At 31.3% G+C, this 17,295-nt stretch overlaps 1 protein-coding gene across 1 annotated transcript in view; it reads right to left on the minus strand.

Moving 5' to 3' along the window:
* The window catches only part of NCKAP1 (NCK associated protein 1), a 107,282-nt gene that overhangs the window by 69,815 nt on the left and 20,172 nt on the right, over positions 1–17,295 (minus strand). The window contains exons 3-7 of the mRNA XM_081260476.1: positions 4,516–4,608; positions 4,135–4,191; positions 3,444–3,586; positions 3,215–3,305; positions 263–400 (exon numbers count right to left, since the gene is read on the minus strand). Coding sequence (XP_081116602.1) covers positions 263–400; positions 3,215–3,305; positions 3,444–3,586; positions 4,135–4,191; positions 4,516–4,608 — 522 coding nt within the window. The remainder of the gene's footprint in view (positions 1–262; positions 401–3,214; positions 3,306–3,443; positions 3,587–4,134; positions 4,192–4,515; positions 4,609–17,295) is intronic.

Genomic DNA, 17,295 nt, shown 5'->3' on the forward strand with positions numbered 1-17,295 from the left:
TTTTTTCTGTATCTTCCAATTTTTCTACCATGATATCATAGGACAAAACAAATTTCAAAAGACAAATACATAAACTATTAGTCATATTAAATTTACATCAGTTTTTGTTGAAATCTAAAATCAAAAGAGTAGGATTTAATGAGCAATTTATAATAAACTTTGCTGATAGTCTAATTCTAACTTTAAAAGTTTCAACAACATTGTTAAATATTTTTTTAAAAAACACTTATTTTCACTCAAAAAGAGAAAAATAGAACCATACAGTGTCAGACTGTGCAGGATTAAGCATTGTACTAGGTGCACTGATGAGACTTAATAATTGGGCATTTCTCCATTGATCAGCTGAAAGATTCCTTCTAGGATATACCATCTGAAGAGAAATTAGTGCATCTGAAAGAGACTAATTAAAAGAGGAAAAAGTTAGTTGAGGAATAATTCTTTTTCTTTTTCAATTAAATTTCAGCTACAACTTGCTGTGCCTTTCCAACTCTACCTTTATAAAACAACAACATAATTATGAAGCTTTCTATGAGTTGGGTTAGGACGTCCCTCCATTACATTTTTTTTTTTTTAATTCTACAAAAGCTACGTAGATTTTACATTTCTGAGCAAGAGCTTCACTCAGGAAATACTGTTACTTTCTTTGAGGTTAAAATCTGTGTAAACTTTGGGATCTTTATTTCAAGAGACAGAGATCAACTGTCATTCTTTCACAAAGTGAAAGTTTCTAGTCTGATAATTCCCACTAAAAAAGAAAAAGACTTTAAAGGTTATATGCCTAAGTATTAAGAAAGCTTAACATGTTCTGTATTTCTTCAAATAATGCCTTATAAAAATAATCCACTGTACTCTATCTTAATAAATTACTTAATGTCTACTTTGTTAACTATAGCTTTATCATCAAGATATTTAATGTTTATCTCATTTGTTTCTTGCTTGCTTTTCTAACTATCCTTGTTATTCATCTTTGCTTCCTACAAATTCCATACAGTGATTCTTTAATTTGTTCACAAATAAACTGCAAGGTGAATTTATACAGAAAATCCACACCTCCATCTAAAATTTAAGAAACTAAATTTTAGGAGTAGAATCCCAGAATCAATCATTTTGCTAAGATCCACATAGTGATTCTGATGTAGCCAACAAAAAAATGTTTTTAAAATTCATTTATGTGATTTTAATTTTTTAAAATCCTGGCAGATGTATAATAGTCTATCAAAATTCTGAGTATCATGGAACATCAGGAAAATCATAGTTATGAAATAACTGATCTGATTCAAATGAAAAATTCTAAGTGTTTATTGATAATATACTACATGCTGAATACAATTTACTGGCTACAGAGAATTTTAAAAGACTGCAAAATAACATTTAAGGAAATTTGAATCACCCAGCAAAAGAAATAATGAAATTTGAAATGGCCAAATAAAAACAGGCTGTGCATGATTAGGGAAAAATCAGAAATGGATGGAGAGAGAAAAAAGAGGGGTAAGGAAAAGAGTTTTAGGTAAGAAAAAGTACCACCAAAATCAGAGTGGTGTGAGCTGACCATGATACGCTGAGCATTTCAATTTATCTGACACCTCAATCCATAATGCTGATGATTTTTACTTTAAAAGTTATGCCATTCACCAGCCTCTTTCAAACTAATTAGTCAACTGACTCCTAGACATAAAACATATATAAATTTTTAAGTACAGGCTTCCTATTCTTTTTCAAAAATGCTTGGGTTTAGAAGTGTCTCAGATTTGGGACAAAGAGGTTGTAATATGTGCATGTACATAATGAGATATCTTCAGGATGGACACAAGTCCAAACACAAAATTCATTTTATGTTTCACATATACCAAGTTTGAAAGTAACTTGTGATCTCATTTTTTTTGCTTACCTTGTTTTTGGTAATAGAATTATGCAAACGGAAGGAAGGAAGGAAGGAAGGAAGGAAGGAAGGAAGGAAGGGAGGGAGGGAGGGGGGGGGAAGGAAGGATTGATTGAATTTTGTACAATACTGTTAGAGTGCCTGCACTTTCAATACTACCCATTATATGAGATCAGGAGTGGAATTTTTCCACTGTGGTGTAAAAATTCCAGACCTGAAGTCAGCACTCAAAAAAGTTAGATTTTGAACATTTTGGATTTTCAGATTAGGGATGTTAAACTTTATAGCATAGCTCTGCAAAAAGATTAAACTGAGAAAACATTTTCAGAATTTTAATGGGAAAAAGAAAATCCTTGGGGCTGGGGATATAGCTCAGTTGGTATAGTGCTTGCCTCACATGCACAAGGCTCTGGCTTTAATCCCCAATACCACAAAAAGAAAAGAAAAGCCTTGGTAATAACTGTATATCAAGGAAAAATATTTATATAAATATTATATTACTAAAAAGCTTAATTAATCCTTATCATTCAAAGAGAATAATAAACCAAGATTCTAATCATCTAGATTTCAATTCTGGTTTTGACATTATTGCTGCCAAATGGTTTTACCTTGTCATAATATTTCTCTAGCCCTCAATCCTTATTTTAAAATGATGAGAGTAGATGAGATACCTAAAAATTTCCTTGAAGCACTTAGAAACTATAGGTATATGAATTAGCTCAACTGCAGACAAGGCATAATGGCAAGATTCTTTACAAGCAAAATTATTCCAATATCAGCTATTTTTTAATACACATTTCAAATTATTTCCACAAAACTTATTTTTCTCATTAAAAAATAATATAATAAAGCTAAAATTTATCAAATACTATATATCTAAACACTATTTATGAAGTAATTCATTTTATTCTCATAAAAATCATATAAGGTAATGTATTTACCAAAATTCACTCTGTATTACCAAAAAAAAAAAAAGCTTAGGTACAGTGAGGTTGAGTAAGTAACTTATCCAATATTATAGAGTCAATAACTGGCAGAACTGAGATTACAACCTATGGAGACTGGTATGGCAGTATTCTCAAGTACAATAACATATACTCTGCTAACTATTTGTACTATTCTGAACCTAAAAACTATAATGAATCAATATATTCCTGAGTCTCTAGGAAATATTGTGAACTTAACCAAATATTTCTCTGGTTCACAACTGGAAAAAAATATATATAGTTATTTTTCATATCCCATGGAGTTTATCCCCTTTATCTAATTCTCCATGCTTACATCATCTCTTATGACTATTATTACAGTGTAAAAATAAAACAAAACAGTTTTTACCTTGCTGTGGGGTACAAATTCTTCCATCATCTTTTTTAAAGGGTTTTCATAATCTACAATCATCTGACCAAGCCGTGGATATTCTCGGTCACTTAAAATAGACATATCAAATTATTGATGAGTTGTAAGCCATCAAACTGAGAATTTTAGAAAAATTTTTATATTAATATGTTAATTTTATAATATATAATAATATAATATTAAAATATATTCTATATTTCAGTCCTACCTTGCTCCATGGGTCATTTCATGAGCATAGTTATATAATCCAATGATTGCCTTCCTTTCTTCAATTCGAGACAGCAGTATCATTAATGTTGTATAGGTAATAATCAAATCTAAGTAGTTCTTTGTTAAATCAAAGTTCACAGTCTAGAAAAGGAATCAAGTTCATCTTTATCCTATCTGCCAAACTTAAATACACACAAAATATTCCTAGCAGCTACTGGAAGTTAGTAATTTTTTGTAGTTATTTTATCCCTATTCCTGTAATTCAATCAAATTACTTTTACTAAAAACATCTAAAATTTGACAGTTACAAGGAATAGTTTTGTATCTGTTACATAATTTTATGGCTGAAAGCAAAGGGCTTTCAGTGAATTCAAACTAACTTAACATTAAGAAAAATTCTATTGAGTATTACTTTTACAGGAAAAAATATTTCTACTTTTTATAATTGGGCATGCTAAAATTAACTAATACTAAAATTAACAACTATTTCCCAATATGTACCAGACTTAATAATACAAAATACATTAAAAATTTTTATTTCTTAAAAAATCTAATGAACAAGCCAAATCAACAATACTAAAATTTAATAAGCTAGTTACATAAACTTTCTCTAAAGAAAAGAAATTGGTCACCTGAGTTCTGGAAACAGAAAGAAGAATTAAGAAATTTTTCTGAAAAATGATACTTACAATATCAAAGAAGACTTGGCAAACATCAATAGTATTCAGCAACTCACAAACATGATCCTGAAAAGAAAAGTTTGTTTTCATCTTATATGTGTTTAATATTGTGTGTGTGTGTGTGTTTGTGTGTGTGTGTGTGCGCGCGCGCGTGCGTTTGTGGTATCAGGGATTAAATTCAGTGCCTCACACATAGTAGGCAAGCCCTCTCCCCGAGTCTTGTCATCAGCCCTGTAAAAATAATGTTAAATTCTGAATAAACAAAATATATTCTAGATTTCAGTTCCAGAAGACTTCCAATCTCATTATCTATAAGTATCAAAGAAATTTATAAAATTAACAATTATAAGTCTACTTCCAAAATATTAAATTTTATATTAAAATACATACCTTAAATTCCATAACATCTACAAATGTGAAGTAATATAATGCCAGATTTTTCAGAATCTCTGATTTTTCTTTCTGTAGTTGCGCAAGCTGTTGCTGTAAAAACAAAATTAGAATGTGTTTTTACATAGAACAGAAGTATTTAACTATCTTCTTTTATGATTGCTACATGGAAGCACAAGCTTTTAGAATATTTCTAAATGATTAAGGCATTTTTTTAAAAAAAAAAACCAAAGTACTCGAGACAGCAACTGCTAATTGTGATCAGCAACTGATAGTGTGAAGCTATAAAACAAATCAAAGCAGATTAGTACCAAATTGCGTTACTATTAAGGAAAATTGGAAAATGTGTTACTATTAAGGAAAATTGGAAAATGTTAGGAAAAAACAATTATCAAATGAACTCTTTAAAAAAAACTAAAAACAAATCATGAACATGATCACATTCTAGAAGTGGAAGAAAAGAAGGTGAAAAACATTATAACTTACACTACAAAAAAACAATATGCTATATAGATTTGGAACTTACCAAAAAGAACATCCAGGCAAAGCCACGTTACGCATGCAAAATAAAATGTAGATACAAACATAAAATACAGTAACGGTTCCCTGACCAGATCCACAAAACACAATAATATATTAAACAAAAGCAAAAACCACAACAATGAAAAAGAAATGAGAAAGAAGCAAAACTAGAGTTAAGACATGGAAGAGGAAAATGTGAAAGACAAATATTATTTCATCAACTATATTATGAAATTTGCAAGACCCAATAATTCTTTTAAAACCAACTATATTGAAATAATTTAGACATATTTAAGGCCCTATACAACAGAATGGCCAAAATTTTAATAAACCATCCGGATCCTTGATATTCTGAGCGTGGTCTATTGAATAGCAGCTTCCAACCATTTTGGACCTAGTTAAAAAAGGGCTCACTCACCTCAGACCTATTGAATAAGAATCTGCCTTCTTAACAAGATATACCCAGGTAACCTAAATACACATAAAATGCCTGAGAGTACTTACCTAAAGCATAAAAAAAAAAAACCTAGAAAATATCAAAAAGTAGTTCAAAGCATTAAAGTTACTACAAAGCCCACATGGTTTTGAGGCTCTTATATTGTAACTTATGCATACATGGGAGTATTGGGGAAGAGATGCCTTCATATATAATTGTACTAGTCAGAAATGTTATGGCAGTGAACCTAACATAAGAGAAAATATTCTTTAAAAAACTACACAAAAGCCAATTTAAAACAATAAGCACAGCAGTCTGGTAAACTCAATTACTACAGGGTTTAAAATATCATAAATACTATATACAGACTCTGAAGACATTTAAAGTATTAATGCCTATAAAATATCTCACTCTTCCCCATATATGCCAGAGGAATTAAGGTATATATTTGTAGTGATGTGCAACTATCTTTAGCTTCATCTATGAAAGTAGCTGAGTCTATTTTGTACAACATATTTGTTTCAAAACAATTCCATCAAATCTGTGAAATATGGTATATTAAGAACTATGTAATGTTTTGAACAACCAACAATAAAATAAAAAAAAAAATTCCATCATTATTTTATGCACATCTTTAACCATTATTGCTCCAGCATTCTGAAGTGAATACTTATCTAAATGATACCATTTCCTCAGATTATATCATCTTTACCTTGTTCAGCAACATTAAACATGTGATTGATATCTTAGTCTTTTTTTCAGCTTTTCAGTCCTTTAAATTTGAGTTTCAAATACAAAATGTAATTTGGTTCCTACTGGGTTTAATAATTCCAATTTATTTCAGTTGCCTATAGTAATTATTAATAATGCTCTCTTTCAACTTTGGTGTCCTAGTCTAAGCAATTAATGACAGTCATAAAATAGGTCATAGGCCTTAATGATCTTTTATACAACCTCCATTTTACATATTAAGAAGGTAATACTCAATTTGGGAGGCTGAAGCAGGAGGACTGCAAGTTTAAAGCCAGCCTCAGCAAGTTAGTAATGCTCTATCTTCTAATAAAAAATAAAAAAGGGCTAGGGATTTAGTGAGACCCTGTCTCAATATAAAAAAGAGAAGGGGCTAGGGTTGTAACTCAATGGTGGAGCACCTCTCTCAGTACCAAAAAAAAAGAAAATATCCTAAAACATCTGTGAAAGCTAAACAACTAGTAGAAACCTCATCTCCTTTTTTTAAAAAAAGTTATCTTTCTACTCTTCTACATGCCCATCAACTCTCCTCTTTTAATAATACAATCTCAATATAGTCTAAATTTCTCATTGAATTATATTTTCCCCAAAACCACATATTACTAGGCTCTACGTTGGCTACTATTGAATAATTTCTAGGTAACTAAATTCAAAACAATTAATCAAGCTTTTAAGACCATCTATATTCTGGCCCTAACTTACCTTACAATCAAAATTTCCCCTGCATCCATTCATATACTCACTATTTGCCACATACATCTCATGTTTTCTTACTCTGCTCCCCTACTGAAATGTCAAAATCCCACCACTTACACATATCCAAATCCTGCTACTGTTAAATAACTCAGTTTACAAGAAAAGAAAAAATACAGTTTAAATACTAATCCCATTTTTAAGAAGCCATGCCTGACTAAACTTCTTTCCCAAAACATGTATCAACATTTCACTCCTCTAAAAGTGTATAATTTCTAATAAATCTTATCATAGCTATCTCCAACACTATGTGTATCAGACACAAGTTTTTAATTTCCCCAGTCCATACCATCTGATAGAGTATCAAATAAGGGATTATAATGCAAACATAAAACACACTTTTGTATCAGTGTCAGATGACATGTTTGGGTAGGCAATATTAGAAAGCCTATCTCATATTATACAATCACGACTAAGTGACTTGACACCTGAAAGCCTGGTACATTCATCATCAAATGGGAGCTGATGTGGACAATTAACCAAGGTAACATACATGAAAACATCTATAAATGCCTGGCACCCAGAAATATGCATTACATGTTAGGAAAATAATAAAGAAGATGTATAGACCACTTCTTCAAAATATGCAAAAATAAAACTTTTAAATAATCCTAACACTGTGCCCAGTACTTCTAATAAGAACAGATATTTAGTGATCATGCTTTATGTGAAAGACACTTTTTCAAACATAATACTATCTCATACAATCCTCAACACCTTTTTGCAATTACATTCCCTAATTTAGTGAAAATAAATTCCACAAAACCCTCAATGAAAGAGGCCAATATAACAATTTTCAGACTTCAACTATAAGTAAAAAAAAAAAAAACCTACATTTTAGTTCTTGGGTGAAAATCAGGAGATACTAACAAAAAATACTTTTTGGTTATACTCAAGAACAAATTCATCTTAATTTAACAGCTCAAGCTTTTTTTTTTATTAGTAAACAAAAAGTAGAAAATGGTTTAAAAATGCAGATCAGTAACACAACAGAACATTAGAAAAGTATATTTTGGAAAGACTGATTCTATTCACTCATACTTTAAAATCATATTCATGTGATACATGTAAATATTTTGGCCAAATATCTGCATGATGCTTTCATTAAGATTCTTAGCTAATGATCAGTATTCTAACATTCAAATAAAATGTTTAACAACTAGAAATAAAGAAGGTAAACATCAGATATGCAAACTGCAAAGATCATATCTCTGTACTGAACAATCTTGATAATTAATCTTTGTTCAGGTAAGGAGCATTTTCCACAGAAAAATAAGTTTCTAAAACATTGAAATTTATTACTCATCAGTTTTCATTCTTTCAAAGTAAAGGTACTGGCAAATTAACATAAGGAACTAATGCATAACAGAGCTGACTAACATATTTTGTTTTTGTTTTTCTTTTTTGTTTGGATATCAAGGATTGAACTCAGGGGCACTCAACCACTGAGCCACATCCCCAACCCTATTTTGTATTTTATTTAGAGATAGGGTCTCACTGAGTTGCTTAGCACCTCACTGTTGCTGAGGCTGGTTTTGAACTCTGGATCCTCCTGCGTCAGCCTTCCAAGCCACAGGTGTGTACTAGCACTCCTGGCCACATATTTTCAACAAAGGAATATGGCTAGGGTTTTTTTTTTTATTTGCCTATTTCAATTATTACCATCCTTCATACTGAAATTGCTTTTGCCTAATAAATTATTTTCCTTGATCTAATTATGCTACTATTTTGTTCCTCTTAAAAACAAAACAAAACTACAAAAACAAAAATATACCAAAATACACAAGTTTGGCTTCAAGGAAAACTTTTGTCCATTTTCTTAGAACGCTACAACAATCCTGGCTTTTCTTAAATAAGAGACTATGGAGAGATTTAAAACTGTCCCAGTTATCACATCGTTAGCAACTCTCATCTGGACTACTATCATATCCTCTTAACTGGTCTATACTACTGCTCTTGCCTCTTCAGTCTTATTCACATAGCAGCAGGAGAATGGTTTCCTAAAGACATCCACCACTCTACCATGAGAAAAGTGATTCCCATGATGGTTATGTAAGATGCTAACAGCAGGTGGAGAGAATTAGGAAACACTACATTTTTTTGCAATTTTCTTTTAAGTCTGATATGATTTCAAAATAAAAGGGTTTTTGTTTGTTTTTAATTCCACTGGCTTCCTGTCACAGAATAAAATATAAAAAGTCCTGACCAGTGCCTCAGAATAGAATCATTTTAAATAAGAACCCTTGCCTATCTCTAAGACCTCATCTCCTTTCATGATCCTCTGCCCTCCACTCAGTAGTCCTTACGCTGTTTCTTCCTGCTTGCTCCCAACTCAAAACCTTTGCCATTTTCTCATTCTCATGTCTGTGATGCTGCTGCCACTGCTTAGCATACCTCACCCAGCCCCACTTCTCTTCAGTGAAGGCCACACTATTGAGCACTCTTTTATCTAAAATAATCTACTCTCCCACATTATTCTTTAACTCCTTATCTTGTTTCCCATTTCTTCCTACCACTTACCTCCAAATCAAAGTATATATTTATTCACTTTAGTTGTTTGCTAACATTACAACTTTAAAATTTTAATGAGGGCAAGCAGTCTATATTATTTCCTACTGTATCTCCAGCATAACACATGGTGGATGTATTATAAACAAAAAACAAATAATTCTTATGTTTCAACAAAACAATTATGAATGGAGTCCTTAATATTAAAATTTCATTGCTGATAAATGTTTTCAATATCAGATATAAACTCCTACCTCAATCGAGTTTCTGCATACTAATACATACAGAGTAGCGATTTAATCCCTTGAATAAATTTCCAAAGTTAGGCAAATTATTTCATTGTGTCATTCCAGAAATAGGAAAGGATAAAGAAATGAGGATCAACTAAAAGTATATAACATGCATATCAAATATAAGTAAATCACCCAAGATTACCTGAAAATCCAAATCAACACAAAGATTAGTCATTTAAAAAAAAAAGGATTATAGAATTTTATTTAAAATTCCTTGTAGGATTTTTTCTTTTATCATATACACAATGATTATGTTAGCAGTAAATATTTCAGAAGTGCATTTTTCTGAGCAAATTAGTAAATTAATTTGAGGGAAAATTATCCCAAGACTAACTTAGGTAATAAGTACTTGTTATTTAAGATGTACTACTAAATTCGGTCCTCATAATTACTTTTCAAGGTATATTTATTTATTTTTATTGTGCTAAAATATACATGATAAAGAATTTACCATTTTAACCTATTTTTAAGTGTGCAGTTCTGGAGCATTAAGTACATTTGTACTGTTGTACAACCATCACCACCATTCATCTCCACAACTCTTTTCATCTTCCCAATCAAGATACGTTTTTTTTAAATATTTATTTTTCAGTTGTAGTTAGACATAATACCTTTATTTCACTTATTTATTTTTATGTGGTGCTGAGGATAGAAACCAGGGTCTCACATGTGCAAGGCGAGCGCTAAGCCACAACCCCAGCCCTCAAGATACTTTTTTAAAAATATTTTTTTAGTTATAGATGGACACAATTCCTTTATTTTATTTGTTTTTTGTTCATTTGTTTATTTGCTTTGTTTTGTTTTGTTTAAATGTGGTGCCAGGGATCAAACCCAGTGCCTCAAACATACCAGGCAAGTGCTCTACCACTGAGCCACAACCCCACCCCCAATCAAGATAACATTTTTAACCTACTTGATCAGGTATAGAAAGGAACTGGCAAAAAGTAAGATGACAGTCTAAGTCTATCAGATTCAGGCTCTCAACAAATTTTCAATACAATAAGACAAAAATAATATAAGGAAAAAACTAAAGCTCTGTTTTCTTTTATTTAAAATATAAACATATTTTATATGTACATATATGTATTAGATGCTTTTGTTTAGTTTTGTTTGCAGCACTGGAAATCAAACGCAGGGTCTAGTGCATGCTAAACAAGTGCTCTACCACAGTTTTTTCCACAGCCCTTCTGATTTCTGTTTTTTTTTTAATATTTATTTTTTAGTTGTAGTTGAACACAATATCTTTATTTTTTATTTGTTTTTATGTGGCGCTGAGGATCGAACCCAGGGCCTCGTACTTGCTAGGCAAAAACTCTACCGCTGAGCCACAACCCTAGCCCCTTCTGATTTCTTTTTAGAAAATATTTGCATTTAATTAATCAATCACAACAGACTAAGACTTCTCAGAAGTCCTCTAATTCAGTCCCTTTATTTTATATTTTAAAGTGATTTTTTTCCAAGTTTACATTGTTAGTCATTTGTTTAAATTAATTCTCAAAAATCAATTACTTATGAAAATAACTAAAAATCAAAAAAATTAAACAGAGAAACAAAAGTTATGTCTATGTCTCTTAGAAATAAAACTTTATTACCTATTAAGTAATCCCAGCGACTTGGGAGGCTGAGGCAGGAGGGCCATAAGTTGAAAGCGAGCCTCAACAATTTAGTGAGGCCCTAAGTAACTTAGCAAGACCTGCCTCAAAATAAAAAATTAAAAGTGCTGGGAATGTAGCTCAGAGGTAAAGTACCCAGGTTTCAATCCACATTACAAAAAAAAAAAGTAAGAGTTCTACATTTTCCCACCTTTCAGTTTCAACTGGCCTTCTGACTAACAGAAGTGCAATGTGTTGCTTATAAAGTTGGGACTTAAATTATTAGGCCTTACACCTTCTAATTTTGCTCTTTTGAAATACTGTCCTTAAGTACTATGTATGAGGAAGCCTGAAATATCATTTCAGAGAGAGAGAGAGAAGTTCAGTATCTCCGCTAATCCAGCTGGGCCATTTCAATAACACACAGGCCAAATGGATATACCTATAATCTAGAGCTGATGAGGCCAACAAAGAAATTCCCAGTCAACCCACAGAATTAAGAAATAACAAACTGTTATTGTTTTTCAGCCAATAAGTATGGAGTGGTCTGCAAAGGTAACCATAATAATGATTAATATCAAATTCAGTAATAAAATGATCTGTATTTCACTACCTAAGCACATCAATTTGTCTCAGCCAAAATTTTTAAAATTTAAGATTCTGGTAACAAAATGGTTAAATTAAAGCAAACTGGTAAAATTAATTTTATCATAAATACTAGAAAATCACTAATTACATGCCTCACTATAGTGGAGTTGGTTTACATGTAACATTTTTACATAAAAGACATCACACTGTATTAGAGATAACACAACTTATTTAATGGCACCTTTGTCTATTACAAAGTTAATATAAATACAAATAAGCAAGTCCCTTTACATTTAATAATTTTTAAAGATCTATTATGTGATTACCCTAATTTTTATAACCTGAGTACACCAGACATAAAACAAACTTTTCTAACTGACTAGATGCCATCTTTACAATCAATAAATGTATCAAGCTATTTATGTTGAGATGGCAACAGGTGCTACTGACATGTGCAAGGTAATCTGACAACTTAAACATTCCTTGTCTGCTATACTTTTCAAAGTTTTTATTTCTCTTTCCTGTCAATTATCATTTGCTCCTGAGGAAAGTACCCTTTAATGTAGAGTGTTACAAAATATACTTGGTACAATTTTGCCTCAGTAAATTCAACAGGCGTAGTCATAGGAGAACCAAAAAGCCTTTTTCTAAATAAACTTCATTTATTTTTATAGAATATCATTTCTTATTGCTCAAAATCATCTGTTTTTTAAATAATTTTTATAAAGTTATAGTTGTGAAACCATCAACCCTAACCAGCTTTAGAACTTCTCCATTAGCCCAGAAAGTTCTCTTGTACCCATTTACAAATTAATCCTATTCTCACCCTCAATCCTAGGAAAATTCTGATCTGTTTCCTGTCTCAATAACTTGCCATTCTAGACATTTCCTATAAAACAGAATCACACAATATGCAGAGCTTTTTTTATATTTGGCTTCTGTCACTTAGCCTAATGTTTCTGATGTCCAATTATAGCATGTATCAGTAGTTGTTCCTTTTAACTGCTGAATAGTATTCAGTTAAATATATATAACAAGTTTTGTCTATTCATTCATCAGTCAATGGACATTTGAACTCCTTCCAGTTTGGGGCTATTATGAATAATGAATGCTGCTATGAACATGTTTTGGACAGATGTATTTTCATTTCTCTTGGGAAGATTTCCCAGGAGTAGAACTGTTTCCTTTCCTAGTTCTCAGCTGTTTTCAGATATGACTCAGACAGGCAAGTGAATGAAAAGAGACCTTTAAACTAAAGAGTTACGGTAATAATATATTATTCATTTATTTGTGAATACTGCAATCATATTTTCAGGCTTTAGGAAGAAGTTGAGGAAAAAAGCACTAAGTCTACCTTACATAACCTTATAATGTAGCAAGGGATACATAATACACAGGAATTCTCACTTCTGTTTTTTAAGGTAAATATCCAGTTTTAGAAGCTGGTTTCTTACACCACAACTAACATCCAAGTACGAAGTTCAAAGATGATAGAAAAAGTACAATGTTGAATTCTCACATTCCCTCAAGACAAAAGACCTCATAAACTGGTAATAATAGGAATGAAGAAAAAAAATCCCTGTATAGTGGTAAGAAAAAGAACAATGAGAAAGATCAGAGCTTCTAAGAGCAATGAGGATGGTAAGCAAGATAGGGAAAATTAAAGAGAACCTAGAACTAGAGGGCACCCAAGGGTTATTTTTGGTACATGAGTACAAGTTGAAAGACTGAATGACAGATGCTACTGTTTCCTCAATTGGAAAGCCTGTAAACAGGAATAGATTATCTTTAAGTTGTCTTGGCTCCTCTTAGTTCTTTTTGGACATCTATTATTCTTGGGAGATATGGGTGACAAGGTCAGGTGGCAACAGTGGGAGAATAAATCCCCACTTAAAATTTCTAATATACTGCTTACACCAATTCTTTGAACTTAAGAGGGATCTCCTAACTATTCATCTGTCTTTTTACTGTCACCATCTCACGTCCTACTTCATTTCTTATCCATTTTAATTTTAAATGATCCATCACTTTAATTATTTCCTGTCTTTTTTATTATAACTACCTTATAAGATCTATAGCAGAAGAAAGTAGATACCTACACTAACTTAATCTCAACCTGATTTCATGATCATTAACTATAACTGAATGACTAGAACACTACTTACTCCATTTTTACTGTCAATTAAGGATTACTGCACTCCTTCTTTTCTGTCTTAAAACCCTCAAGGGTTCTTCAGTTTAACTCTCACCTGAACCCTAGCCTGAGTTCTAGATTCATATATAGAATTGACTAATCAACATCTACACTCAGATTTCTACTAGGCCTCTCAAATCTAAAACACTCAATCCTGAATCGTTGGATATTACCTACACTACACCTCCACCCCACACCTATTCTGTTTGCTTCCTCACTAGTAAATCTTAACATTTTTTTCAACCTCAAAACGTTGAGGTCGTTGTCTTTTAAAAAGAATACTGACATTTCAAGTTTCCATTAGTGTCTTTTTACTCACAATGAAGTACACTGTCCCAACTCTCAGTTACATTACTGTATATTAAGATGATTCCTTTTAAATCAAAGTCTTAGTCACTCTACCACCTCCCAGTCAACAGGAATTCAAAGATAATTGCATGATTCAAGAAGACAGATAAGTGGGGTACCAAAGAGAAATACTATTTTTATTTTGTTCTACTTCCCCTGGTGAAAGGGTAGGAGGACAAGAACTGGAAAAACCATGTTGAGTCCAGAATCCCTACGTAATTCTTGTGACACTCCACTCACCAATAATGTCCTTTTTTTTAGAGACATTCTAATTCTGCATACATAGGGTAGTAATTTATATTATTTTCTCATTAATTTTTCAAACTCAAATTATATATTAAAATGCACAATAGGCAAATTCCATAATGACATTTTTATGCCAAGTAATATTTTTTATTTAAAAAAGCACAAGCTAGCTTTTAAATGTAAATACAAACAGAGGAAGAAAGAGAAAAAAATTTAATTCTAAAAATTTTTGGAAAAAAGTTAGCACAAAAAGTTTTAACACACACCTTAAGATTTGCTTAAAGTGGGCTGGAGATGTGGCTCAAGTGGTAGCACGCTCACCTGGTATGCACGTGGCACTGGGTTCAATCCTCAGCACCACATACAAATAAAATAAAGATGTTGTGTTTGCCGAAAACTAAAAAATAAGTATTAAAAAAAATTCTCTCTCTCTCCCTCTCTCTCTCTAATTTAAAAAAAAAAAAAAAGATTTGCTTAAAGGACCTTTTAAAATTTTCCTGTGCAATTGGGTGTCAACATACTTTATATACAAACAGAGATATGAAAAATTGTGGTATATGTGTATTAAGAATTGTAATGCAAAAAAAAGTACATATATAAAGGCATGAATTGGCATGAACATACTTTATATACAGAGATATGAAAAATTGTGCTCTATTTGTGTAATAAAAATTGAACTGCGAATGCAATTCCAGCAGTGGAATATTGCTGTTGTTTATTCAAGAAAAATAAAATCAATAAAAGATTTTTTTAAAAATTTCCTGTACAAATATTTTCTCTATGTACTAATAAGGCATACCTAAGAAAAAAATCAGAAACCTATGAGAAACAAATTCCATCTGACAGTTATATTTTCAAGACAATAGAAGGTATCATGTAATAGATAAATAATTTCTCAGCTCAGAAATGCTTTGCTTAATCTGAAATTAAACGGAAATCTATTAAGGCCCATAGCCTGGCACATAATCACCACATAATAAGTGACGGCTATAATCATAAAACTGGTATTGCTTTTATTCATCTTGAATTTTATTTCATCAAGCTACTCTGAAGCATATGAGGCATTTAGTTGAACATCATAACCAAGGAAAAATCCTTGGTACCAAGTTTTCCCTAAATCCAGAATTAGGGATACAGAAGATTAAATGGTTACAGAGACAGTAAAAATGACTCAACAGACTCCAACATCACCACTGTTAAAGTCATGTAATATACCAATCCTGCTGCTATGTGCTCACAGCTTTTAGTAGAATTTTAAAAAAATGGAGTTACTAAAAAAACAAACACCAACATTTCTTTTGGCTGCAAAAATAAGACGAACCTTTTTGTTAAGACTCTATCTTAAAAACTTAAAAAAAAAAAAAAAGCACTTTTGTTGAATTCACCAAAACAATTTTTATGAGTACTTTTTCTGAAAATAGGGATGAGTAGTACATGAATCAGCATAGAACCAGTGCTAACTTTGATCCCTGAGAAAAAATAAGCATATTCTATAGCATATATAAAGACTATTGTGTACTTAGTAGCCAGAATCTACACATTTATCAATCCCAGATGCTACTTATCATTCCAAGTCTTGAAACCTCCAGTAACTAATTCTATGGAGTTATAAAAAACTGAACTCCTCACTTCTTATTTCCAAACCCAAGTTGGCAAGGAATCTCTCACTAGTATTTCAGGAGGTCCAGATTAAAACTGAAATCACTAGACTTTACAAATATCTAGCAGGTAAAAAAAAATCGTATTATATGGGATATTTGCAAATATATGATATGACAAAATTCAGGCTTCACAAACAATAAGAGTAAATTCTATATGAGTAGTCACAACATTCAGCAATACTATGTAACCAATTTTGAAAGTTAAACACAGAATTAACACATAGCCCCATAATTTTACTCCTGGTAGATATATATGTACACACACATACATATAGGGGTGTGTGTGTGTGTGTGTGTGTGTGTATACATATGCCTAGAAATTAAAATATATAAACATATAAAAACTTTTATATGAATGTTCATAGCACCATTATTCACAACAGCCAAAGTAATAAAAACAACCCATGAATAAAATGATAATCCACATAATGGATGATCATTTTTCAATAAAAAGAAACGAAGTACTAATACATGCTACAATGTAGATAAACCTTGAAAAAATTAAGCTAAATGACAGAAACCAGTTACAAATGATCACAGATTATATAATTACATTTTTTATGACATCTCTAGAATAGAGAAGGATGGAAAATGAATCAATGTTTTCTTAGGACTGAAGTGTTGGCAAGAAATAAGGAATAAATGCTAATGTGTAAAGTCAAAATACATTCTATTTTCATGTATACCTAAAAAGGGTTACACCTAAAAAGGGGTTATAGATAAAATGTTCTATAACTGACTGGGATGTTGAACATAATAAAACCAATGAAAGTATACTTCAAATGGGTAAACTGTTTTGTGATAATTTATCTCAATAAAAGATGTTATTAAAAATATTAATTTTGTGCTTTGAAAGTTCAACTACTAAAGAATGAAAAGCAACAGTATT

The sequence above is a fragment of the Spermophilus citellus genome (assembly GCF_964194105.1).
Source record: "Spermophilus citellus genome assembly, chromosome: 11".
Lineage (NCBI taxonomy): Eukaryota > Metazoa > Chordata > Mammalia > Rodentia > Sciuridae > Spermophilus > Spermophilus citellus.